Source organism: Astatotilapia calliptera, chromosome 20 (assembly GCF_964374335.1).
Source record: "Astatotilapia calliptera chromosome 20, fAstCal68.1, whole genome shotgun sequence".
NCBI classification, from domain to species: domain Eukaryota; kingdom Metazoa; phylum Chordata; class Actinopteri; order Cichliformes; family Cichlidae; genus Astatotilapia; species Astatotilapia calliptera.
In genome coordinates this window covers 24,654,550-24,679,698 of record NC_137441.1, presented here as the reverse complement: position 1 = coordinate 24,679,698, position 25,149 = coordinate 24,654,550, and the positions used below count along the sequence as shown (strand labels likewise).

At 45.5% G+C, this 25,149-nt stretch overlaps 1 protein-coding gene and 1 long non-coding RNA gene across 11 annotated transcripts in view; one reads left to right on the top strand and one right to left on the bottom strand.

The window, feature by feature from the left end:
- The window catches only part of LOC145423057 (PAN2-PAN3 deadenylation complex catalytic subunit PAN2-like), a 32,608-nt gene extending 18,728 nt beyond the window's left edge, over positions 1 to 13,880 (bottom strand). The window contains exon 1 of the mRNA XM_080295162.1: positions 13,875 to 13,880. Within this exon, the coding sequence (XP_080151288.1) occupies positions 13,875 to 13,880 (6 nt within the window). The remainder of the gene's footprint in view (positions 1 to 13,874) is intronic.
- Positions 13,881 to 13,897: 17 nt separating this feature from the next.
- On the top strand, positions 13,898 to 21,234 carry LOC145423151 (uncharacterized). 10 transcript variants are annotated; one of them, XR_013904231.1, is made up of 8 exons: positions 13,898 to 14,091; positions 14,629 to 14,715; positions 16,085 to 16,164; positions 16,912 to 18,651; positions 19,501 to 19,626; positions 19,878 to 19,986; positions 20,092 to 20,213; positions 20,290 to 21,234. It is a non-coding gene; the product is annotated as an uncharacterized LOC145423151 (long non-coding RNA). The 10 variants fall into 10 exon arrangements; XR_013904236.1 differs by having other exon boundaries at positions 13,899 to 14,091; positions 17,896 to 18,651; positions 20,290 to 21,228; XR_013904232.1 differs by lacking the exons at positions 13,898 to 14,091; positions 14,629 to 14,715 and adding an exon at positions 15,034 to 15,768 and having other exon boundaries at positions 20,290 to 21,233.
- The last annotated feature ends 3,915 nt before the right edge of the window (positions 21,235 to 25,149 follow it).

Here is a 25,149-nt window from a genome sequence, read left to right as displayed (position 1 = left end):
CATAATTACAAATTTGTTGTGTTTTCTTTAACAATGTCAGAAGGAGAGAGGCACTGAGGCACCGTCTTCCGCCCCCCGACGCTCCTGCCGCGCCTCCTCCTTCTGACAGGAACTGCCTACAGAACAAGCATGAATGATGCCTGAGTGGACACACGCAACTCACAAGTTCCTGGCTCTGTCAGCTCCTCTGCAGAGGGTTTCCCTAAGAAGGTGGACCTAGCAGGGTCACCGGGGGACGGGGAGCTGTGCCTCACGGCCCTCACTTCGTCGGAGAAACCCTCATGCAGAGTTCAGAAACTTGTGTGTTGAGTATGTCGCTGTGAGCCTCCACCATTTAACTAGTGGGTGAAGCCTGAACTGTCTAGAGACAGACCAGACCAGCTGCACAACACAGACACTTCAAACCTGAGGACAAATCTGAGAGAACAGAAAAAGGAAAGGAAACTTAGCTTAGAACCATGCAGCGCTACAGGAGACGGCAGCACTGCAGAGGTGAGGACCGGCACCTGTTTGAAAGAGACAAATGCACGCAAACACACACACAACAACGAACGAGAAACAAACACAGAGAGAGGAAAAAGTGGTTATACAGAACTTGAGGACATTATCTACATGTAATTATCTACATAATTACAAATTTGTTGTGTTTTCTTTAACAATGTCAGAAGGAGAGAGGCACTGAGGCACCGTCTTCCGCCCCCCGACGCTCCTGCCGCGCCTCCTCCTTCTGACAGGAACTGCCTACAGAACAAGCATGAATGATGCCTGAGTGGACACACGCAACTCACAAGTTCCTGGCTCTGTCAGCTCCTCTGCAGAGGGTTTCCCTAAGAAGGTGGACCTAGCAGGGTCACCGGGGGACGGGGAGCTGTGCCTCACGGCCCTCACTTCGTCGGAGAAACCCTCATGCAGAGTTCAGAAACTTGTGTGTTGAGTATGTCGCTGTGAGCCTCCACCATTTAACTAGTGGGTGAAGCCTGAACTGTCTAGAGACAGACCAGACCAGCTGCACAACACAGACACTTCAAACCTGAGGACAAATCTGAGAGAACAGAAAAAGGAAAGGAAACTTAGCTTAGAACCATGCAGCGCTACAGGAGACGGCAGCACTGCAGAGGTGAGGACCGGCACCTGTTTGAAAGAGACAAATGCACACAAACACACACACAACAACGAACGAGAAACAAACACAGAGAGAGGAAAAAGTGGTTATACAGAACTTGAGGACATTATCTACATGTAATTATCTACATAATTACAAATTTGTTGTGTTTTCTTTAACAATGTCAGAAGGAGAGAGGCACTGAGGCACCGTCTTCCGCCCCCCGACGCTCCTGCCGCGCCTCCTCCTTCTGACAGGAACTGCCTACAGAACAAGCATGAATGATGCCTGAGTGGACACACGCAACTCACAAGTTCCTGGCTCTGTCAGCTCCTCTGCAGAGGGTTTCCCTAAGAAGGTGGACCTAGCAGGGTCACCGGGGGACGGGGAGCTGTGCCTCACGGCCCTCACTTCGTCGGAGAAACCCTCATGCAGAGTTCAGAAACTTGTGTGTTGAGTATGTCGCTGTGAGCCTCCACCATTTAACTAGTGGGTGAAGCCTGAACTGTCTAGAGACAGACCAGACCAGCTGCACAACACAGACACTTCAAACCTGAGGACAAATCTGAGAGAACAGAAAAAGGAAAGGAAACTTAGCTTAGAACCATGCAGCGCTACAGGAGACGGCAGCACTGCAGAGGTGAGGACCGGCACCTGTTTGAAAGAGACAAATGCACACAAACACACACACAACAACGAACGAGAAACAAACACAGAGAGAGGAAAAAGTGGTTATACAGAACTTGAGGACATTATCTAAATGTAATTATCTACATAATTACAAATTTGTTGTGTTTTCTTTAACAATGTCAGAAGGAGAGAGGCACTGAGGCACCGTCTTCCGCCCCCCGACGCTCCTGCCGCGCCTCCTCCTTCTGACAGGAACTGCCTACAGAACAAGCATGAATGATGCCTGAGTGGACACACGCAACTCACAAGTTCCTGGCTCTGTCAGCTCCTCTGCAGAGGGTTTCCCTAAGAAGGTGGACCTAGCAGGGTCACCGGGGGACGGGGAGCTGTGCCTCACGGCCCTCACTTCGTCGGAGAAACCCTCATGCAGAGTTCAGAAACTTGTGTGTTGAGTATGTCGCTGTGAGCCTCCACCATTTAACTAGTGGGTGAAGCCTGAACTGTCTAGAGACAGACCAGACCAGCTGCACAACACAGACACTTCAAACCTGAGGACAAATCTGAGAGAACAGAAAAAGGAAAGGAAACTTAGCTTAGAACCATGCAGCGCTACAGGAGACGGCAGCACTGCAGAGGTGAGGACCGGCACCTGTTTGAAAGAGACAAATGCACGCAAACACACACACAACAACGAACGAGAAACAAACACAGAGAGAGGAAAAAGTGGTTATACAGAACTTGAGGACATTATCTACATGTAATTATCTACATAATTACAAATTTGTTGTGTTTTCTTTAACAATGTCAGAAGGAGAGAGGCACTGAGGCACCGTCTTCCGCCCCCCGACGCTCCTGCCGCGCCTCCTCCTTCTGACAGGAACTGCCTACAGAACAAGCATGAATGATGCCTGAGTGGACACACGCAACTCACAAGTTCCTGGCTCTGTCAGCTCCTCTGCAGAGGGTTTCCCTAAGAAGGTGGACCTAGCAGGGTCACCGGGGGACGGGGAGCTGTGCCTCACGGCCCTCACTTCGTCGGAGAAACCCTCATGCAGAGTTCAGAAACTTGTGTGTTGAGTATGTCGCTGTGAGCCTCCACCATTTAACTAGTGGGTGAAGCCTGAACTGTCTAGAGACAGACCAGACCAGCTGCACAACACAGACACTTCAAACCTGAGGACAAATCTGAGAGAACAGAAAAAGGAAAGGAAACTTAGCTTAGAACCATGCAGCGCTACAGGAGACGGCAGCACTGCAGAGGTGAGGACCGGCACCTGTTTGAAAGAGACAAATGCACGCAAACACACACACAACAACGAACGAGAAACAAACACAGAGAGAGGAAAAAGTGGTTATACAGAACTTGAGGACATTATCTACATGTAATTATCTACATAATTACAAATTTGTTGTGTTTTCTTTAACAATGTCAGAAGGAGAGAGGCACTGAGGCACCGTCTTCCGCCCCCCGACGCTCCTGCCGCGCCTCCTCCTTCTGACAGGAACTGCCTACAGAACAAGCATGAATGATGCCTGAGTGGACACACGCAACTCACAAGTTCCTGGCTCTGTCAGCTCCTCTGCAGAGGGTTTCCCTAAGAAGGTGGACCTAGCAGGGTCACCGGGGGACGGGGAGCTGTGCCTCACGGCCCTCACTTCGTCGGAGAAACCCTCATGCAGAGTTCAGAAACTTGTGTGTTGAGTATGTCGCTGTGAGCCTCCACCATTTAACTAGTGGGTGAAGCCTGAACTGTCTAGAGACAGACCAGACCAGCTGCACAACACAGACACTTCAAACCTGAGGACAAATCTGAGAGAACAGAAAAAGGAAAGGAAACTTAGCTTAGAACCATGCAGCGCTACAGGAGACGGCAGCACTGCAGAGGTGAGGACCGGCACCTGTTTGAAAGAGACAAATGCACACAAACACACACACAACAACGAACGAGAAACAAACACAGAGAGAGGAAAAAGTGGTTATACAGAACTTGAGGACATTATCTACATGTAATTATCTACATAATTACAAATTTGTTGTGTTTTCTTTAACAATGTCAGAAGGAGAGAGGCACTGAGGCACCGTCTTCCGCCCCCCGACGCTCCTGCCGCGCCTCCTCCTTCTGACAGGAACTGCCTACAGAACAAGCATGAATGATGCCTGAGTGGACACACGCAACTCACAAGTTCCTGGCTCTGTCAGCTCCTCTGCAGAGGGTTTCCCTAAGAAGGTGGACCTAGCAGGGTCACCGGGGGACGGGGAGCTGTGCCTCACGGCCCTCACTTCGTCGGAGAAACCCTCATGCAGAGTTCAGAAACTTGTGTGTTGAGTATGTCGCTGTGAGCCTCCACCATTTAACTAGTGGGTGAAGCCTGAACTGTCTAGAGACAGACCAGACCAGCTGCACAACACAGACACTTCAAACCTGAGGACAAATCTGAGAGAACAGAAAAAGGAAAGGAAACTTAGCTTAGAACCATGCAGCGCTACAGGAGACGGCAGCACTGCAGAGGTGAGGACCGGCACCTGTTTGAAAGAGACAAATGCACACAAACACACACACAACAACGAACGAGAAACAAACACAGAGAGAGGAAAAAGTGGTTATACAGAACTTGAGGACATTATCTACATGTAATTATCTACATAATTACAAATTTGTTGTGTTTTCTTTAACAATGTCAGAAGGAGAGAGGCACTGAGGCACCGTCTTCCGCCCCCCGACGCTCCTGCCGCGCCTCCTCCTTCTGACAGGAACTGCCTACAGAACAAGCATGAATGATGCCTGAGTGGACACACGCAACTCACAAGTTCCTGGCTCTGTCAGCTCCTCTGCAGAGGGTTTCCCTAAGAAGGTGGACCTAGCAGGGTCACCGGGGGACGGGGAGCTGTGCCTCACGGCCCTCACTTCGTCGGAGAAACCCTCATGCAGAGTTCAGAAACTTGTGTGTTGAGTATGTCGCTGTGAGCCTCCACCATTTAACTAGTGGGTGAAGCCTGAACTGTCTAGAGACAGACCAGACCAGCTGCACAACACAGACACTTCAAACCTGAGGACAAATCTGAGAGAACAGAAAAAGGAAAGGAAACTTAGCTTAGAACCATGCAGCGCTACAGGAGACGGCAGCACTGCAGAGGTGAGGACCGGCACCTGTTTGAAAGAGACAAATGCACACAAACACACACACAACAACGAACGAGAAACAAACACAGAGAGAGGAAAAAGTGGTTATACAGAACTTGAGGACATTATCTACATGTAATTATCTACATAATTACAAATTTGTTGTGTTTTCTTTAACAATGTCAGAAGGAGAGAGGCACTGAGGCACCGTCTTCCGCCCCCCGACGCTCCTGCCGCGCCTCCTCCTTCTGACAGGAACTGCCTACAGAACAAGCATGAATGATGCCTGAGTGGACACACGCAACTCACAAGTTCCTGGCTCTGTCAGCTCCTCTGCAGAGGGTTTCCCTAAGAAGTCGGACCTAGCAGGGTCACCGGGGGACGGGGAGCTGTGCCTCACGGCCCTCACTTCGTCGGAGAAACCCTCATGCAGAGTTCAGAAACTTGTGTGTTGAGTATGTCGCTGTGAGCCTCCACCATTTAACTAGTGGGTGAAGCCTGAACTGTCTAGAGACAGACCAGACCAGCTGCACAACACAGACACTTCAAACCTGAGGACAAATCTGAGAGAACAGAAAAAGGAAAGGAAACTTAGCTTAGAACCATGCAGCGCTACAGGAGACGGCAGCACTGCAGAGGTGAGGACCGGCACCTGTTTGAAAGAGACAAATGCACACAAACACACACACAACAACGAACGAGAAACAAACACAGAGAGAGGAAAAAGTGGTTATACAGAACTTGAGGACATTATCTACATGTAATTATCTACATAATTACAAATTTGTTGTGTTTTCTTTAACAATGTCAGAAGGAGAGAGGCACTGAGGCACCGTCTTCCGCCCCCCGACGCTCCTGCCGCGCCTCCTCCTTCTGACAGGAACTGCCTACAGAACAAGCATGAATGATGCCTGAGTGGACACACGCAACTCACAAGTTCCTGGCTCTGTCAGCTCCTCTGCAGAGGGTTTCCCTAAGAAGGTGGACCTAGCAGGGTCACCGGGGGACGGGGAGCTGTGCCTCACGGCCCTCACTTCGTCGGAGAAACCCTCATGCAGAGTTCAGAAACTTGTGTGTTGAGTATGTCGCTGTGAGCCTCCACCATTTAACTAGTGGGTGAAGCCTGAACTGTCTAGAGACAGACCAGACCAGCTGCACAAGACAGACACTTCAAACCTGAGGACAAATCTGAGAGAACAGAAAAAGGAAAGGAAACTTAGCTTAGAACCATGCAGCGCTACAGGAGACGGCAGCACTGCAGAGGTGAGGACCGGCACCTGTTTGAAAGAGACAAATGCACACAAACACACACACAACAACGAACGAGAAACAAACACAGAGAGAGGAAAAAGTGGTTATACAGAACTTGAGGACATTATCTACATGTAATTATCTACATAATTACAAATTTGTTGTGTTTTCTTTAACAATGTCAGAAGGAGAGAGGCACTGAGGCACCGTCTTCCGCCCCCCGACGCTCCTGCCGCGCCTCCTCCTTCTGACAGGAACTGCCTACAGAACAAGCATGAATGATGCCTGAGTGGACACACGCAACTCACAAGTTCCTGGCTCTGTCAGCTCCTCTGCAGAGGGTTTCCCTAAGAAGGTGGACCTAGCAGGGTCACCGGGGGACGGGGAGCTGTGCCTCACGGCCCTCACTTCGTCGGAGAAACCCTCATGCAGAGTTCAGAAACTTGTGTGTTGAGTATGTCGCTGTGAGCCTCCACCATTTAACTAGTGGGTGAAGCCTGAACTGTCTAGAGACAGACCAGACCAGCTGCACAACACAGACACTTCAAACCTGAGGACAAATCTGAGAGAACAGAAAAAGGAAAGGAAACTTAGCTTAGAACCATGCAGCGCTACAGGAGACGGCAGCACTGCAGAGGTGAGGACCGGCACCTGTTTGAAAGAGACAAATGCACACAAACACACACACAACAACGAACGAGAAACAAACACAGAGAGAGGAAAAAGTGGTTATACAGAACTTGAGGACATTATCTACATGTAATTATCTACATAATTACAAATTTGTTGTGTTTTCTTTAACAATGTCAGAAGGAGAGAGGCACTGAGGCACCGTCTTCCGCCCCCCGACGCTCCTGCCGCGCCTCCTCCTTCTGACAGGAACTGCCTACAGAACAAGCATGAATGATGCCTGAGTGGACACACGCAACTCACAAGTTCCTGGCTCTGTCAGCTCCTCTGCAGAGGGTTTCCCTAAGAAGGTGGACCTAGCAGGGTCACCGGGGGACGGGGAGCTGTGCCTCACGGCCCTCACTTCGTCGGAGAAACCCTCATGCAGAGTTCAGAAACTTGTGTGTTGAGTATGTCGCTGTGAGCCTCCACCATTTAACTAGTGGGTGAAGCCTGAACTGTCTAGAGACAGACCAGACCAGCTGCACAACACAGACACTTCAAACCTGAGGACAAATCTGAGAGAACAGAAAAAGGAAAGGAAACTTAGCTTAGAACCATGCAGCGCTACAGGAGACGGCAGCACTGCAGAGGTGAGGACCGGCACCTGTTTGAAAGAGACAAATGCACGCAAACACACACACAACAACGAACGAGAAACAAACACAGAGAGAGGAAAAAGTGGTTATACAGAACTTGAGGACATTATCTACATGTAATTATCTACATAATTACAAATTTGTTGTGTTTTCTTTAACAATGTCAGAAGGAGAGAGGCACTGAGGCACCGTCTTCCGCCCCCCGACGCTCCTGCCGCGCCTCCTCCTTCTGACAGGAACTGCCTACAGAACAAGCATGAATGATGCCTGAGTGGACACACGCAACTCACAAGTTCCTGGCTCTGTCAGCTCCTCTGCAGAGGGTTTCCCTAAGAAGGTGGACCTAGCAGGGTCACCGGGGGACGGGGAGCTGTGCCTCACGGCCCTCACTTCGTCGGAGAAACCCTCATGCAGAGTTCAGAAACTTGTGTGTTGAGTATGTCGCTGTGAGCCTCCACCATTTAACTAGTGGGTGAAGCCTGAACTGTCTAGAGACAGACCAGACCAGCTGCACAACACAGACACTTCAAACCTGAGGACAAATCTGAGAGAACAGAAAAAGGAAAGGAAACTTAGCTTAGAACCATGCAGCGCTACAGGAGACGGCAGCACTGCAGAGGTGAGGACCGGCACCTGTTTGAAAGAGACAAATGCACGCAAACACACACACAACAACGAACGAGAAACAAACACAGAGAGAGGAAAAAGTGGTTATACAGAACTTGAGGACATTATCTACATGTAATTATCTACATAATTACAAATTTGTTGTGTTTTCTTTAACAATGTCAGAAGGAGAGAGGCACTGAGGCACCGTCTTCCGCCCCCCGACGCTCCTGCCGCGCCTCCTCCTTCTGACAGGAACTGCCTACAGAACAAGCATGAATGATGCCTGAGTGGACACACGCAACTCACAAGTTCCTGGCTCTGTCAGCTCCTCTGCAGAGGGTTTCCCTAAGAAGGTGGACCTAGCAGGGTCACCGGGGGACGGGGAGCTGTGCCTCACGGCCCTCACTTCGTCGGAGAAACCCTCATGCAGAGTTCAGAAACTTGTGTGTTGAGTATGTCGCTGTGAGCCTCCACCATTTAACTAGTGGGTGAAGCCTGAACTGTCTAGAGACAGACCAGACCAGCTGCACAACACAGACACTTCAAACCTGAGGACAAATCTGAGAGAACAGAAAAAGGAAAGGAAACTTAGCTTAGAACCATGCAGCGCTACAGGAGACGGCAGCACTGCAGAGGTGAGGACCGGCACCTGTTTGAAAGAGACAAATGCACACAAACACACACACAACAACGAACGAGAAACAAACACAGAGAGAGGAAAAAGTGGTTATACAGAACTTGAGGACATTATCTACATGTAATTACCTACATAATTACAAATTTGTTGTGTTTTCTTTAACAATGTCAGAAGGAGAGAGGCACTGAGGCACCGTCTTCCGCCCCCCGACGCTCCTGCCGCGCCTCCTCCTTCTGACAGGAACTGCCTACAGAACAAGCATGAATGATGCCTGAGTGGACACACGCAACTCACAAGTTCCTGGCTCTGTCAGCTCCTCTGCAGAGGGTTTCCCTAAGAAGGTGGACCTAGCAGGGTCACCGGGGGACGGGGAGCTGTGCCTCACGGCCCTCACTTCGTCGGAGAAACCCTCATGCAGAGTTCAGAAACTTGTGTGTTGAGTATGTCGCTGTGAGCCTCCACCATTTAACTAGTGGGTGAAGCCTGAACTGTCTAGAGACAGACCAGACCAGCTGCACAACACAGACACTTCAAACCTGAGGACAAATCTGAGAGAACAGAAAAAGGAAAGGAAACTTAGCTTAGAACCATGCAGCGCTACAGGAGACGGCAGCACTGCAGAGGTGAGGACCGGCACCTGTTTGAAAGAGACAAATGCACACAAACACACACACAACAACGAACGAGAAACAAACACAGAGAGAGGAAAAAGTGGTTATACAGAACTTGAGGACATTATCTACATGTAATTATCTACATAATTACAAATTTGTTGTGTTTTCTTTAACAATGTCAGAAGGAGAGAGGCACTGAGGCACCGTCTTCCGCCCCCCGACGCTCCTGCCGCGCCTCCTCCTTCTGACAGGAACTGCCTACAGAACAAGCATGAATGATGCCTGAGTGGACACACGCAACTCACAAGTTCCTGGCTCTGTCAGCTCCTCTGCAGAGGGTTTCCCTAAGAAGGTGGACCTAGCAGGGTCACCGGGGGACGGGGAGCTGTGCCTCACGGCCCTCACTTCGTCGGAGAAACCCTCATGCAGAGTTCAGAAACTTGTGTGTTGAGTATGTCGCTGTGAGCCTCCACCATTTAACTAGTGGGTGAAGCCTGAACTGTCTAGAGACAGACCAGACCAGCTGCACAACACAGACACTTCAAACCTGAGGACAAATCTGAGAGAACAGAAAAAGGAAAGGAAACTTAGCTTAGAACCATGCAGCGCTACAGGAGACGGCAGCACTGCAGAGGTGAGGACCGGCACCTGTTTGAAAGAGACAAATGCACACAAACACACACACAACAACGAACGAGAAACAAACACAGAGAGAGGAAAAAGTGGTTATACAGAACTTGAGGACATTATCTAAATGTAATTATCTACATAATTACAAATTTGTTGTGTTTTCTTTAACAATGTCAGAAGGAGAGAGGCACTGAGGCACCGTCTTCCGCCCCCCGACGCTCCTGCCGCGCCTCCTCCTTCTGACAGGAACTGCCTACAGAACAAGCATGAATGATGCCTGAGTGGACACACGCAACTCACAAGTTCCTGGCTCTGTCAGCTCCTCTGCAGAGGGTTTCCCTAAGAAGGTGGACCTAGCAGGGTCACCGGGGGACGGGGAGCTGTGCCTCACGGCCCTCACTTCGTCGGAGAAACCCTCATGCAGAGTTCAGAAACTTGTGTGTTGAGTATGTCGCTGTGAGCCTCCACCATTTAACTAGTGGGTGAAGCCTGAACTGTCTAGAGACAGACCAGACCAGCTGCACAACACAGACACTTCAAACCTGAGGACAAATCTGAGAGAACAGAAAAAGGAAAGGAAACTTAGCTTAGAACCATGCAGCGCTACAGGAGACGGCAGCACTGCAGAGGTGAGGACCGGCACCTGTTTGAAAGAGACAAATGCACGCAAACACACACACAACAACGAACGAGAAACAAACACAGAGAGAGGAAAAAGTGGTTATACAGAACTTGAGGACATTATCTACATGTAATTATCTACATAATTACAAATTTGTTGTGTTTTCTTTAACAATGTCAGAAGGAGAGAGGCACTGAGGCACCGTCTTCCGCCCCCCGACGCTCCTGCCGCGCCTCCTCCTTCTGACAGGAACTGCCTACAGAACAAGCATGAATGATGCCTGAGTGGACACACGCAACTCACAAGTTCCTGGCTCTGTCAGCTCCTCTGCAGAGGGTTTCCCTAAGAAGGTGGACCTAGCAGGGTCACCGGGGGACGGGGAGCTGTGCCTCACGGCCCTCACTTCGTCGGAGAAACCCTCATGCAGAGTTCAGAAACTTGTGTGTTGAGTATGTCGCTGTGAGCCTCCACCATTTAACTAGTGGGTGAAGCCTGAACTGTCTAGAGACAGACCAGACCAGCTGCACAACACAGACACTTCAAACCTGAGGACAAATCTGAGAGAACAGAAAAAGGAAAGGAAACTTAGCTTAGAACCATGCAGCGCTACAGGAGACGGCAGCACTGCAGAGGTGAGGACCGGCACCTGTTTGAAAGAGACAAATGCACGCAAACACACACACAACAACGAACGAGAAACAAACACAGAGAGAGGAAAAAGTGGTTATACAGAACTTGAGGACATTATCTACATGTAATTATCTACATAATTACAAATTTGTTGTGTTTTCTTTAACAATGTCAGAAGGAGAGAGGCACTGAGGCACCGTCTTCCGCCCCCCGACGCTCCTGCCGCGCCTCCTCCTTCTGACAGGAACTGCCTACAGAACAAGCATGAATGATGCCTGAGTGGACACACGCAACTCACAAGTTCCTGGCTCTGTCAGCTCCTCTGCAGAGGGTTTCCCTAAGAAGGTGGACCTAGCAGGGTCACCGGGGGACGGGGAGCTGTGCCTCACGGCCCTCACTTCGTCGGAGAAACCCTCATGCAGAGTTCAGAAACTTGTGTGTTGAGTATGTCGCTGTGAGCCTCCACCATTTAACTAGTGGGTGAAGCCTGAACTGTCTAGAGACAGACCAGACCAGCTGCACAACACAGACACTTCAAACCTGAGGACAAATCTGAGAGAACAGAAAAAGGAAAGGAAACTTAGCTTAGAACCATGCAGCGCTACAGGAGACGGCAGCACTGCAGAGGTGAGGACCGGCACCTGTTTGAAAGAGACAAATGCACACAAACACACACACAACAACGAACGAGAAACAAACACAGAGAGAGGAAAAAGTGGTTATACAGAACTTGAGGACATTATCTACATGTAATTATCTACATAATTACAAATTTGTTGTGTTTTCTTTAACAATGTCAGAAGGAGAGAGGCACTGAGGCACCGTCTTCCGCCCCCCGACGCTCCTGCCGCGCCTCCTCCTTCTGACAGGAACTGCCTACAGAACAAGCATGAATGATGCCTGAGTGGACACACGCAACTCACAAGTTCCTGGCTCTGTCAGCTCCTCTGCAGAGGGTTTCCCTAAGAAGGTGGACCTAGCAGGGTCACCGGGGGACGGGGAGCTGTGCCTCACGGCCCTCACTTCGTCGGAGAAACCCTCATGCAGAGTTCAGAAACTTGTGTGTTGAGTATGTCGCTGTGAGCCTCCACCATTTAACTAGTGGGTGAAGCCTGAACTGTCTAGAGACAGACCAGACCAGCTGCACAACACAGACACTTCAAACCTGAGGACAAATCTGAGAGAACAGAAAAAGGAAAGGAAACTTAGCTTAGAACCATGCAGCGCTACAGGAGACGGCAGCACTGCAGAGGTGAGGACCGGCACCTGTTTGAAAGAGACAAATGCACACAAACACACACACAACAACGAACGAGAAACAAACACAGAGAGAGGAAAAAGTGGTTATACAGAACTTGAGGACATTATCTACATGTAATTATCTACATAATTACAAATTTGTTGTGTTTTCTTTAACAATGTCAGAAGGAGAGAGGCACTGAGGCACCGTCTTCCGCCCCCCGACGCTCCTGCCGCGCCTCCTCCTTCTGACAGGAACTGCCTACAGAACAAGCATGAATGATGCCTGAGTGGACACACGCAACTCACAAGTTCCTGGCTCTGTCAGCTCCTCTGCAGAGGGTTTCCCTAAGAAGGTGGACCTAGCAGGGTCACCGGGGGACGGGGAGCTGTGCCTCACGGCCCTCACTTCGTCGGAGAAACCCTCATGCAGAGTTCAGAAACTTGTGTGTTGAGTATGTCGCTGTGAGCCTCCACCATTTAACTAGTGGGTGAAGCCTGAACTGTCTAGAGACAGACCAGACCAGCTGCACAACACAGACACTTCAAACCTGAGGACAAATCTGAGAGAACAGAAAAAGGAAAGGAAACTTAGCTTAGAACCATGCAGCGCTACAGGAGACGGCAGCACTGCAGAGGTGAGGACCGGCACCTGTTTGAAAGAGACAAATGCACACAAACACACACACAACAACGAACGAGAAACAAACACAGAGAGAGGAAAAAGTGGTTATACAGAACTTGAGGACATTATCTACATGTAATTATCTACATAATTACAAATTTGTTGTGTTTTCTTTAACAATGTCAGAAGGAGAGAGGCACTGAGGCACCGTCTTCCGCCCCCCGACGCTCCTGCCGCGCCTCCTCCTTCTGACAGGAACTGCCTACAGAACAAGCATGAATGATGCCTGAGTGGACACACGCAACTCACAAGTTCCTGGCTCTGTCAGCTCCTCTGCAGAGGGTTTCCCTAAGAAGGTGGACCTAGCAGGGTCACCGGGGGACGGGGAGCTGTGCCTCACGGCCCTCACTTCGTCGGAGAAACCCTCATGCAGAGTTCAGAAACTTGTGTGTTGAGTATGTCGCTGTGAGCCTCCACCATTTAACTAGTGGGTGAAGCCTGAACTGTCTAGAGACAGACCAGACCAGCTGCACAACACAGACACTTCAAACCTGAGGACAAATCTGAGAGAACAGAAAAAGGAAAGGAAACTTAGCTTAGAACCATGCAGCGCTACAGGAGACGGCAGCACTGCAGAGGTGAGGACCGGCACCTGTTTGAAAGAGACAAATGCACACAAACACACACACAACAACGAACGAGAAACAAACACAGAGAGAGGAAAAAGTGGTTATACAGAACTTGAGGACATTATCTACATGTAAATATATAACCATGTCATAGCATCATAGGACCAAATTTGTTGTAAGATTCTAAATATATGTGACGTCATCATCCTGTAAGCCGAATAGGGCTTTGGACCTTGATGTCACAGGAGGCGGGCCACGCCTCCCGCCGCCATGACAGTAGGCCAGACAAAGGATACAGCTTCAGCTATGGTTCGTACTTGTTTTGTAGTTGGTTGCAACGTTAGAGCTCATGATCGTGAAGGCAAGAACCTGGATAATGGGCTATCTTTTCATCGTTTTCCGTATCCGATATCACCAAACAAAGACGCCAGTCATGTGCAATCCCCAGCTTTTTGTTGATTTGCTCGTGGCATTTTCTCTCCAGTGAGTTCTAAATTAATTCATATCACTATCCGGTTGTTCAGTCTGACGTCACTAGCCGTGTCTGGGTCTAAACTCCGCTGCAGGTCCATATATCAAACGATCACTATGGCATTATTGAGAGTTGAAAAACTGTCTAAAGTCTTTCATCTTTAATAAAATGATCAGCGTTCTGCTCTACCAGGTGTAACAATTGAGTTTAACATCCAGGCATCCATGAAAACGGAATTTATGACATTTAACGGAGTTAGAAGTTAGCAGGGAGTTAGCTCGCTAGCTTCTATCTAAATACAATATAGCATGTCCTGACTGCGGGGTTTTGGAAACAAATTAAAACGTACAACTCTGCTATCACTTCCAGCATAAATGAAGACAGAAAACTAAACAGCAGTGACGTTTGTAGGGTGACTGAAGTTGGGCTAGCTGGTATATAATGATGTGCTACGTGACCGCTAGCGACACAGCTATGTTAGCATAATATAAACAAGCTAACTTTTTTTCCACTCGATAAAAGTTAATGTGAGCGTTCTCGGTGGTCAGGAACAAATGTAATCGCATGGCAGGATGCTGTAAAAGGACCAAACTTCAGCCAGGAGAACAACTGAGATAATCCATCCACAATACGAGGTTAGTCATTCATATACTGCTGCATGGGCTGGGTTGTAGTTACATCCTAAGGTTTTAAAAACTGAGCTTAAATAAATGATTAGCGGTAATAAAAGCCGAGGGAGGTCAACGGTGATCACTGACTGTTTTAGGAGCTTTTTGAGATCAAATAGAAGAAAACTTTGCTTCAAACCATGCAGGGCAGCTGTCTAGAGGTGAGCTTGTGTGATTCTTATTCTGTCAGTGAACAACCTAAAAACAGAAAAAAAGAAAGAAAACTTACCTTAGAAATCTGTAGGGTTGTTTCCTCTGAGACATGTTGGAATCTGTAAACAGCTACTCCAAAAAGGATCCAGGTGTTTCAAAATACCTCTTTGGTGAACGTTTCAATTCTGCTAACATAAATGCTGCAATTAATTAACTAAAAGTCATTGCTCTTCACCCCTATTTATAGACTTTTGCGGATCAACGGATTAAAGCATCATAGGACCAAATTTGTTGTAAGATTCTAAATATATGTGATGTCATCATCCTGTAAGCCGAATAGGGCTTTGGACCTTGATGTCACAGGAGGCGGGCCACGCCCCCCGCCGCCATGCGTATCGAGGCTTGCTTCATTTATGGGAGGAGCTGAAAATGATGACGTCCGAAGCCTCGCTGCCCGGCTGTACCACGTGACTGGTTCAGGAAGCGGTTCGAACTTTGCCACAAATAATCATTTTCCATACTGCCAGCATAAATATACACAGTATGCTGCCATCACTACAATATAGATGTTTTACACACTCCTTTTGTTGTTGACATTTACAGGCTGTGTGCAAAATGCCACACTCTTCAAATTCATGCCAACTAATATTTTTACGTCCAGTAGGTGTCCTGCTAGAGCAAATGAAGCTTCAAGAAGCTTCGCGTTGAGGTGAACCAATTGGATGAAAAGCTTCAGTGCTTCATGAGGCTTCATCTGCCCATCACTATCCCTCTGCTTCACTTATGGACGCACATGCCCCTCGCGTCGGGGCCTGTGCGTGAAGGGTCCTCCGATTGAAGAGATTGCTGCGGAAGTGCCTGTTGTCGGTATATTTAGACATTTTCCAAATCACATTGTAGTGAGGTATACAGAACACAATAAATTATATAATGTAAACAACTACCTGAAAAACAGCAGATACAGCAGAGGAATTAATTATAGGCTATTACTTTTGTATCGTTTATTGCATTTATGGAGGGAGTGATGTATGCTGGGTAATGGCACAGCTAGCTACTGGGTGACTTTATTCACCCGCTTCGGCTGTTATCAGTCCATACAATGGGCGTTATTAGCACAAATCAGTCCCATAGATATGGGCCATTTCCTGCTAGATTGTTCAGAAGGTTGTTCTCATCCATCCAGATGGAGGATCACTAACAGGAGCGTGGGAAGACTCCAGAATCCACTCTGGCTGGAATCCGGTGGATATGCAGTGTGTACAGGTAAGACCATTTAAACAGACAGCATTTATAGAATGACTATTAAAAGTCAGCGAGTGTCAGTAATGTTAATGTGGTTATGTTAGTAATACACCGAGTGCTAATATAACAGCTTTAAGATGCATTTGTAGATATTATTACGTGTTTTACCGTCTTTATGGTGCTAGCTTAAAGTTACGGTGTAAACGTTAGCTTATATTGGAGGAAAGCTGTTACTGTTTAAACGATGTTAGCACAGAAATATTAGCTTCTGTCATGACTGATGAAGTTACTAGTTAATAAAGTTTCCAGTAATATAATAATAATATATAATAATAATCGCAGCCACAGATTGACAGCAAATATCTCGATTAGCTTCAGTGCATCTATAATAAATATGTGCAAGTTTCAGTGCTTCGTTTAAACTGTATGATACTTATACTGACCCAGGGTCAGTGTAAAATACAATCCTAGCTGTGTGAACAAAGCCTGGCTTCTTTAGTCCTGCATGACAAACCACAGGATGCAGGTTATTATTACTGTTTCCTGCTGGCACACCTGTCACACCTGAGAGTCGGCTAGAAACTTACAGTGACGTGGACATCATGCAAAGACTGCCAGACTCTGTAATACTGCAAATGATCAGTGACTCAGGTTAACACTAAACTTTAAACGGCACCTCTGTGTCTCTGTGTGCTGAACATTTAGGATTGAGTCAGGCTGCATCAGCTGAAGCTGTTATTTGTATATATCAGTATTTTTTTTATTCAGGTGTGGGGAAAATACGTAACACTGCAGTGAAGCGATGCACCAGAGTAATCCCTGGCCAAAGGTATCGTACTCAAATCAGACTACTGATCCAGCCACATCAGCCTTTTGTGAGGTTTGTTTAAAGTAGACTTAAAGTGAACTACAGGTTCCTGAGAGGTGGACTGTGAGCACAGAAACACATGTTCATACATACAGCTGCAGCAAACTTACATTAATTTTAAATAGATTTGTTACTCTGGTGTCTATCTTTGTGTTAGTCCTCTGACAGACTGGTGACCTGTCCAGGTGTGCTCTACCTATGACTACTGGGACAGGCTCTAGCCTCTGTAATAGAAATTTTCTGTTATTCTCATTTAAAGTATTTAAGTGCTTATGCATATGCTTAGTTGTAACACTGTTACTGTTCAGTGAAAGTTTCTAAAACTAGATGAACTTACTTCAGCGTCAGCAGTTTGAGAAAACAACTCCCTTTACGGGTGCTGATAAGGCCACAAAACAGCATAACCATTGATCCGTTGAAGTGTGGTAGGATCCGTTTGTAACTTCCTCCCTCTTCCTTGGAATGCATAAAGGAGTAGGAGCACCACTTCTGTGGCAGCGCTGACATGACTGAACTGTGATGTTTGATGTGTGTTGGCGCAGTAATAAATAGCTTGATCACAGCTCTTTCTGTGTTGCAGACTTTATTTAAAAAATTCCACGACACCTCCCACCCTCCCACTGCGAACCTGAATTGAATATTCAGAAGACATTTGTTTAAATAGTTCTACAAATCGGAGCTGTTGGTGTGTCCTTGGATTGTGTGGTAATAATATTAGAGCCTGCAATCTTTCTTACTGAATCTCTACTATGAGTCATGTTACCTGAGATTAATTCTGTTTACCTGTCAGCCTGGACGAATGTGCTGTGTGAAGGAAATTAAATTAAATCAGATCTGAACTGCTGCTACTTTTTGTTATTTTAATTCTCTTCTCTGTTTTCCAGAACAGTTCTCCACAGTCGCTGTCCACATGGGTCAGTGGGACCAAGAAGCACTCTGCTAATGTGTGGACTCTGACCAGCAACATCCAGCAGGACCCAGACAGCATTTTCTATCTCCCAGCTGGAGTTTTTGTTTGTCTGTGACTGGAGAGTCAGATTTTTGTTGAGCTTCACACTTGCAGACCTAAGTCAGTTTGCAGAGATCCCTCCCACTCTGGCTTTTATGTCCTAGATTTCTTATCTGAAACAGTAATATTTCAGTGACTGCTGCTTGTACCACAGGTTAATACACGCTACTGATCCCTGATAGGAGAATCATCAATTTTGGCAACAAAGAAGCCTGGTGGATGTTTGTTTACAGTCTGATGATGGGACATCATGCTCTGCATCGTCAAAGTTTGCCTCCTCATTATTATTCATACCCAGTAATGTGAAGTATGCTTATATCTACTATAACTGAACCAACCTGGTGCTCTTCATTTATGGAGGCTGTTGAGTCTGAATGTTGGATGTTGTGTATCTCGTGTTCTCTGGGCTTTGTTGTCCTCAGTCTTTTCGCAGGATCAGAAAACAAAACCAGGAGGCGCGTAAATGTTTCTTCAAATGTTTCTTCTGGATGATGATAAGACTGTGACACGGGATGCCACCTTTGGTCTTGTGATGAAGCAAAGCTCAGGAAGAAGTGGGATTAAATGGTACCCACATGTGTGCTGCTGAGAAGGATGTACAGGGGCACCTGCAGCCAAATCCAAGCCTCAGGTTAGTTGTAGTTGCAGAACGCTATAGGACTGAGACAGCTGAGGCATCAAATGTTTGATTAAACGGATGAAAAAGAGAAGTTTCTTCCCTATAATTATCACTTCTTAAAATCTGTAGCAACTTCAAGTCTGTCATCGTGCTGAGCATGCAAAGAATGTGACAATATATTTTTGTTCAATATTTAATTTCTTTTAGTTGCAATTGTTAAATGAAAAAATATATATATTCTTATAATTTAGCAAACTAATTTATCAAAAAAAAATATACATATATCTGTATTAGTTTTAATAAATTAATTTGATACCTGTATTGAAAATACCATATTGTATTCATACAGAATCAGTTTGGTATCAGAATCAGAATCAGAATACTTTATTGATCCCTGGGGGAAATTATTTTTTGTTACAGTGCTCCATTTTAAACCAACATTAAGACAAGACAGACAATACGCTAACTAAGAATAGTACAATATATACATATATATACATACATACATACATACATACATACATACATAAGTCACTTATAAATAAATATTTGGAAAAGAAACATGTGTAGTTGTAGCAGCAAACAGTGTGTTAAGTGGATGCGTTGTACAGGGAGATGGCCACAGGCAGGAATGATTTCCTGTGTCGTTCAGTGGTGCTTTTCGGTAATCTCAGTCTCTCACTGAACGAGCTCCTGTGACTGACCAACATGTCATGGAGTGGGTGGGATCATTGTTTGTCTGCTCACTGATTGTTGAAACTAAGAGCTACTTTGATCTGTTTAGATCTAAAGTATCCAAAGTTGAGCTCTGATGTTTCTTCACCCCTGTGTGTGTGATATGTGATTCCTACATGCTGGCAGAGCAGCAGTTTGTGCTCACAGATGGTGACGGTGTGGAGAGACGGTGGTGTTTCCTCAGAAGAACCAGCAGAGTCACTTGCTGACTGATGCTCATCTGCACTGCACAGAGGAAATCAACTGACCGAGGTTTGTCCAGTGACGTGTTATGAATGTATATTTGTTTTATGCTTACAGTTATGTTTTTCTTGACAGAGGCTCTGCAGAGGTTAGACAAAGCAGAGAAAACATGTGCTTTACATTTTACTGTGATTTATTGAGATATTTGTTGCCTGATGTTCAGCAGGAATGGAGAAATAGAATCAAAGGGAGATGTTTTTGATGTTTTTGTAATGATGTAAGTAAATCTTCAATATTATTTATTTGCTTGGTTATATTAGGAGTGTTTCTGAGTGAGGGGGAGAAGAGTCATCATCCAGGTAAAGTGACGTAGATCAGTGGATACACTTGTCTCCCCTTTAAAGGAGACAATCCAAGTCATCCTTAAATGTTAGTGCTTTCAAATACACAAACATTTTTAAAGGACAAAAATGAACATCCAACTTTGACTGTAACACAAAATAAATCTTTCCATGTGTGTTTTCAAACTCTCAGATGGGCAGCATATCAGTCTTGGACTGTCTAACCTGCCGGAGCAGCACTGAATGACCACCACACATGAGCATGTTCCTGCAACATTCAGCATCTGATCCTTCATCTGTGTGCTTCTGCTTTTGGTAAGTAGAGTTACCCAACTCCAGTAACTCTACACACATGCCATCCATTTCTGACGGCCTGGTTACTTCCTGTCAGTTACTTTAGAAACCATGTGGTCACCTGACCTAACACTATTCAAGTGTCACATGTCAAACAGCTGGAGAGGAAACTACACCAGTGTACTGGGATGTACACGTGCCAGATGCTGTTCCTTCATGGTGACATCACAGAGACAGCCCCACCCACCTCAGGACCTCGCCATTTATCATGATGATTATAATGATGACAGCGAGCGGAACTAAGACTGTAAAAATCCACGACCAGAATTTTTCTTTCTAATTATTAATGAATACTGAGAGCCTCTTTCTGTGTTTTGTATGTTTTGGGGTTGTTTTTTTTTTACCTCATTTGTTACTAACAAAGTTCACCAAACTCACACAGTTTACATTCTGTATGTTTCCATCTTTACCAGCCACACTCTAACTGCATTTAAGAAAATAATCCTTAGAAATCGTCATTTTTCTCTTTTGTAATTGATGATAATTCAGTGAATATAAGATAAGATAAGATAACTCTTTATTGTCATTGCACAGTCATACATAGTACAGTAGTACAATGAAATTGGAAAAACTGTCCTACGTCGGCACTACATATAACACAACACGACACGATATGACACATCACAACGTAACAAACAACACAACACAGTAACACACTGCTTCCTTCTATTGCGTCACACATTGCTTTAAGTTTTTCAGTGTCCAGTTATTTTTTACTGCTGTTTAAATTCTCTGAATGTTTGACCCTGTAGACTGTTTGATGGACTGCTTGTCTTCCTGTTTGTAACCGCCGCCTGTTTTTTTTTTTAATAAAGATTTGGATTTCTGACTTCAACACAGCCTCTGCGTGTCCTCCCTTTGAGTCCTCTTCCTCTGTGAACGTGTTGCATGTGTCACAGATTCATTTTATTAGCAGCTTTCCCACAGTGAGTTGCATCAGCATTCATTCACAGCACATTTCAGAAGGATTCAGATTAATACAGTGATCTTATAGTCAGAATGATCCTGACAGAGTGCCACTGTAAACTATCTTTCATCAGGTAAATTTCAAAGTTCAGTATTTCAAAGCAGGAGTTATGAAGACTCATACTGGCATTAGGACTAATAATATGTACTTACAGAGTCAAAGTTTTTTAATTATGCTAGAATATTGGAAGACAATCAACTTTTAGTGTTTTCCGCATATTAATTATTCTGAAATAGAGACGTGACCCTAACTGTACAGAAGCACTAAACAACTGACAATCTTAACAGACATCATTGGCCTGAGCCGTCATGCACAGTGAGTCTGATCCTTTGCTGTGAGAGTCTGACAAGCATGTTTCTGGTCAGTTTGGAAGAAATAATATCACAATGTTGACCTTTCTTTCCAATATTCCTTCTCTTTTACAACACAAACTGTGATCAAAGGTACTTATGTTCACAGCATGTAACTATACTGACAGTCCAGGGCATTGTGGTCTGTTGAGCTAGGGTTAGCAATTCAGACATATGTAATCAATATTAAACGTCTCTGACGTGGGCCACTGTCCACAGTGTTGGGAAATCCATACCAGGCTGGAACGAGTCAAGGTAGGTGAGCATCCACGAGAAGACACAGCAGATGCATCCTACTAATACTGACAGGACCAGGAGACTCCAGAAACCGAGCATCTTCTCTTCAGTGCCATCCTCGCCTGTCACCCTCTCTGCCCGCAGCTGAGTATGGAGTAAATACAAACACCTAGAGCTTTAAGACCTAATCTTATCAGCCTCTGTTTAGTCATCTGACCTGCAAAGCAGACTAACATTAACAAGGTTAAAAACTGGACCTGATAGTTGTACTATATGAAAAGTATAAGGATTATTGAGATGATGACACGTCATCCTGAGAGGATTTTTTCTCAAGAAGATTATGTCTACAATTTCAACCATATGTGTGCTTCTCCACATTCAGTCATTAAACTGTACTGTGGTAAATTAAGGAAGTAAGACGTCTGTGAAACTAATGATGAGTCAGATCTCTGTCTCAGATGAAATTAAAAGTTCAGACAACCATTTTCATGACACAAATTCTAATTCTAAGCCTCCTGTAATAGAGGAGTGGAGGACACTCTTTTGACTTTACTAAATCTGATTCTTAAACATGTAGAGAGTAAAGGGACTTTTGCAAAACTTCTTTTCATCGATTTTTCTTCGGCTTTTAATACAATACAACCCCATATTTTAATTAAAAGACTTTTAGAACAGTTTGAAATCAGGAAAAACCTGGTGGGCTGGATTTTAGATTTTTTAACTGACAGGTCACAAAGAGTGAGAATAAATGGGATTCTGTCTGACCCAGTGTTCTCCTCCACAAGTTCTCCTCAAGGGTGTGTCTTATCGCCCTTATTATTCATTCTCTATACAAACATGTGTCAGAGCAGATATGAAAACAGGGCCATCATTAAATATGCAGATGACTCTGTTATTGTCATCTTACTGAAAGAGGGTGAAACTAACCACGGTCCAGTCATTGATGACTTTGTTCAGTGGTGTGAGGAGTCTTATCTCCAGCTGAACATATCTAAAACAAAAGATATGGTTGTTGATTTTAGGAAACAACAAAATGGGCACGGAGTCACTTTAATTAAAGGTCAGAAAATAGAGCAAGTGCAGTCATATAAATATCTTGGGACCATAATCAATGAAAAACTGAACTTTGATCAAAATTGCAAATCAGTTTGTAAAAAGGGTCACCAGCACCTTTATTGCCTTAGGAAACGTGCTCATTTCCACATTGACCAAAAAATTGTAACTTTGTTTTATCGTTCTTTTATTGAGTCTGTTTTATCCTTTTGTTTGGTGGCATGGTTTGGTCAGACCTCTGTCACAGAGAAAAACTCTCTAAATCAGTTAGTGAGATGGTCCAGTCATCTGATAGGTGAGCCACAGTCTTGTTTAGCCTCCCTGTACTCCAAGCAGGTACAGAGGATGGCTTTATCATTCCTTAAAAATAGTTCCCATCCGCTAAGGGGTGAATTTCAGCTTCTTTCCTCAGGACGGAGGTTTCTATTTCCGAGATAGCTTTGTCCCCGTTGCTCTCACTGAATTAAATAAGAACTGTTTTTGATTCGAAATATTAAATTACTATATATGTGCTACAGGGAGGTTTATATCTTTATTAGGTATGTGTGTTTTTGAAGGGATGCTAAATGCTATCATTTTTTCTGTAAAGCAGATTTACCTTGCCTGTGGGTATAAATAAAGTTACCTTGACCTTGACCTCCTGTAATGATCCTCCTGACACAACAAACAGCGCTCACCTCATCTGCAGGTTATACATATTGCAAAGTCATGCAGCAGGGTGCACTGAACTGGATCAGATCTGGCATATTGACACCCCTGAACTAGCTGATAAGTCATTTCATACAAAACCATATATGTGAGTCTCATGGAGGCACTGCATTACTCATTCTTTCATCTCTGAGTAGAAGGAGCACATTTTAGTTTTGACCATTTTCAGCTGCCCAGGCAGTATGTGGGAAACATTATTATACACTATATTACCAGAAGTATTTCCCCTTTTGCCTTCACACACATATAACTGAGATCCCAGTCTTATTCCATAGGGTTTGATATGGTGTCGGCCAACCCTTTGCAGCTACAACAGCTTCAACTCTCATTGGAAGGCTTTCCATAAGGTTTAGGAGTGTGCTTATGGGAATTTTTGACAATTCCTCCAGAAGGACATTTGTGAGGTCAGGCACTGATGATGGATGAGAAGGCCGGCCTTGAAGTGTATGCTCTAATTCAGCGGTCCCCAACCCCCGGGCCTCGGACTGGTACCAGTCCGTGAGTTGTTTGGTACCGGGCCGCGAGAGTTGAGGCTCAGGTGTGAAATGTATGGTTTTCAGGGTTTTTATCGGTTTTCAGCGTTATTTTGTTATTGTTTTTATCGTTAACTCGGTTTTCAAGGGTCTTTTCACGTGTGTTATGAATAAATCTTCTTTTTTTCTGTACCGGTACTAGTTTTATTTTGTTGTATTTATCCGTGACACCTTAAAGGCCAGTCCGTGAAAATATTCTCGGGCATAAACCGGTCCGTGGTGCAAAAAAGGTTGGGGCCGCTGCTCTAATTCATCCCAAAGGTTTTCTCTCGGGCTGAGTTTAGGACTGTGCAGGCCAGTCAGATTCTTCCACACCAAACTCACTCATCCATGTCTTTAAGGACCCTGCTTGTGTGCACTCGTGCACAGCCATGCTAGAACAGGAAGGAGCCATCCCCAAGTTGTTCCTACAAAGTTGGGAGCATGAAATTGCACAAAATATTTTCAGTTTCTTTCACTGGAAGTAAAGAGCTGAGCCCAACTTCTGAAAAACAACCCCACACCCCCTCCAGCAAAGTTTAAACTTCTCTATATTGTGCTCGGCCATGGAAACCCATTCCATCAAGTTCTCTACACACTGATCTTTAGCTAATCTAATGGCCACATGAAGTTTGGCGCAAACATAATGTGTCCTTCCACACCTTTGCTGATGACATTCAGATCTACCTCCCTCTGAGGTTAGACTGTAAGGACTCTCTGCAGCCATTATTCTCCTGTTTGTCTGACATTAAGACTTGGATGGCTCTTAACTTTCTACATCTAAATGAAAGTAAAACTGAAGTCATTGTGTTTGGGCTTCCTAAAGACCCCAACCTTTCCTTTGATTTTGTGGGACCCCTAACTTCTGAATGTACTTCCTCCATTAAGAGCCTCGGTGTTACTTTTGACAGTGCTTTTAAATTTGATAAACAAATCAGCTCCGTAGTCAAGGGATCTTTTTATCATCTACGGATTTTAACTAAAGTCAAGTCCTACCTGTGCAGGAACGATCTAGAAAGGGTGGTCCATGCTTTTATTACATCACGGCTGGACTACTGTAACTCCCTTTA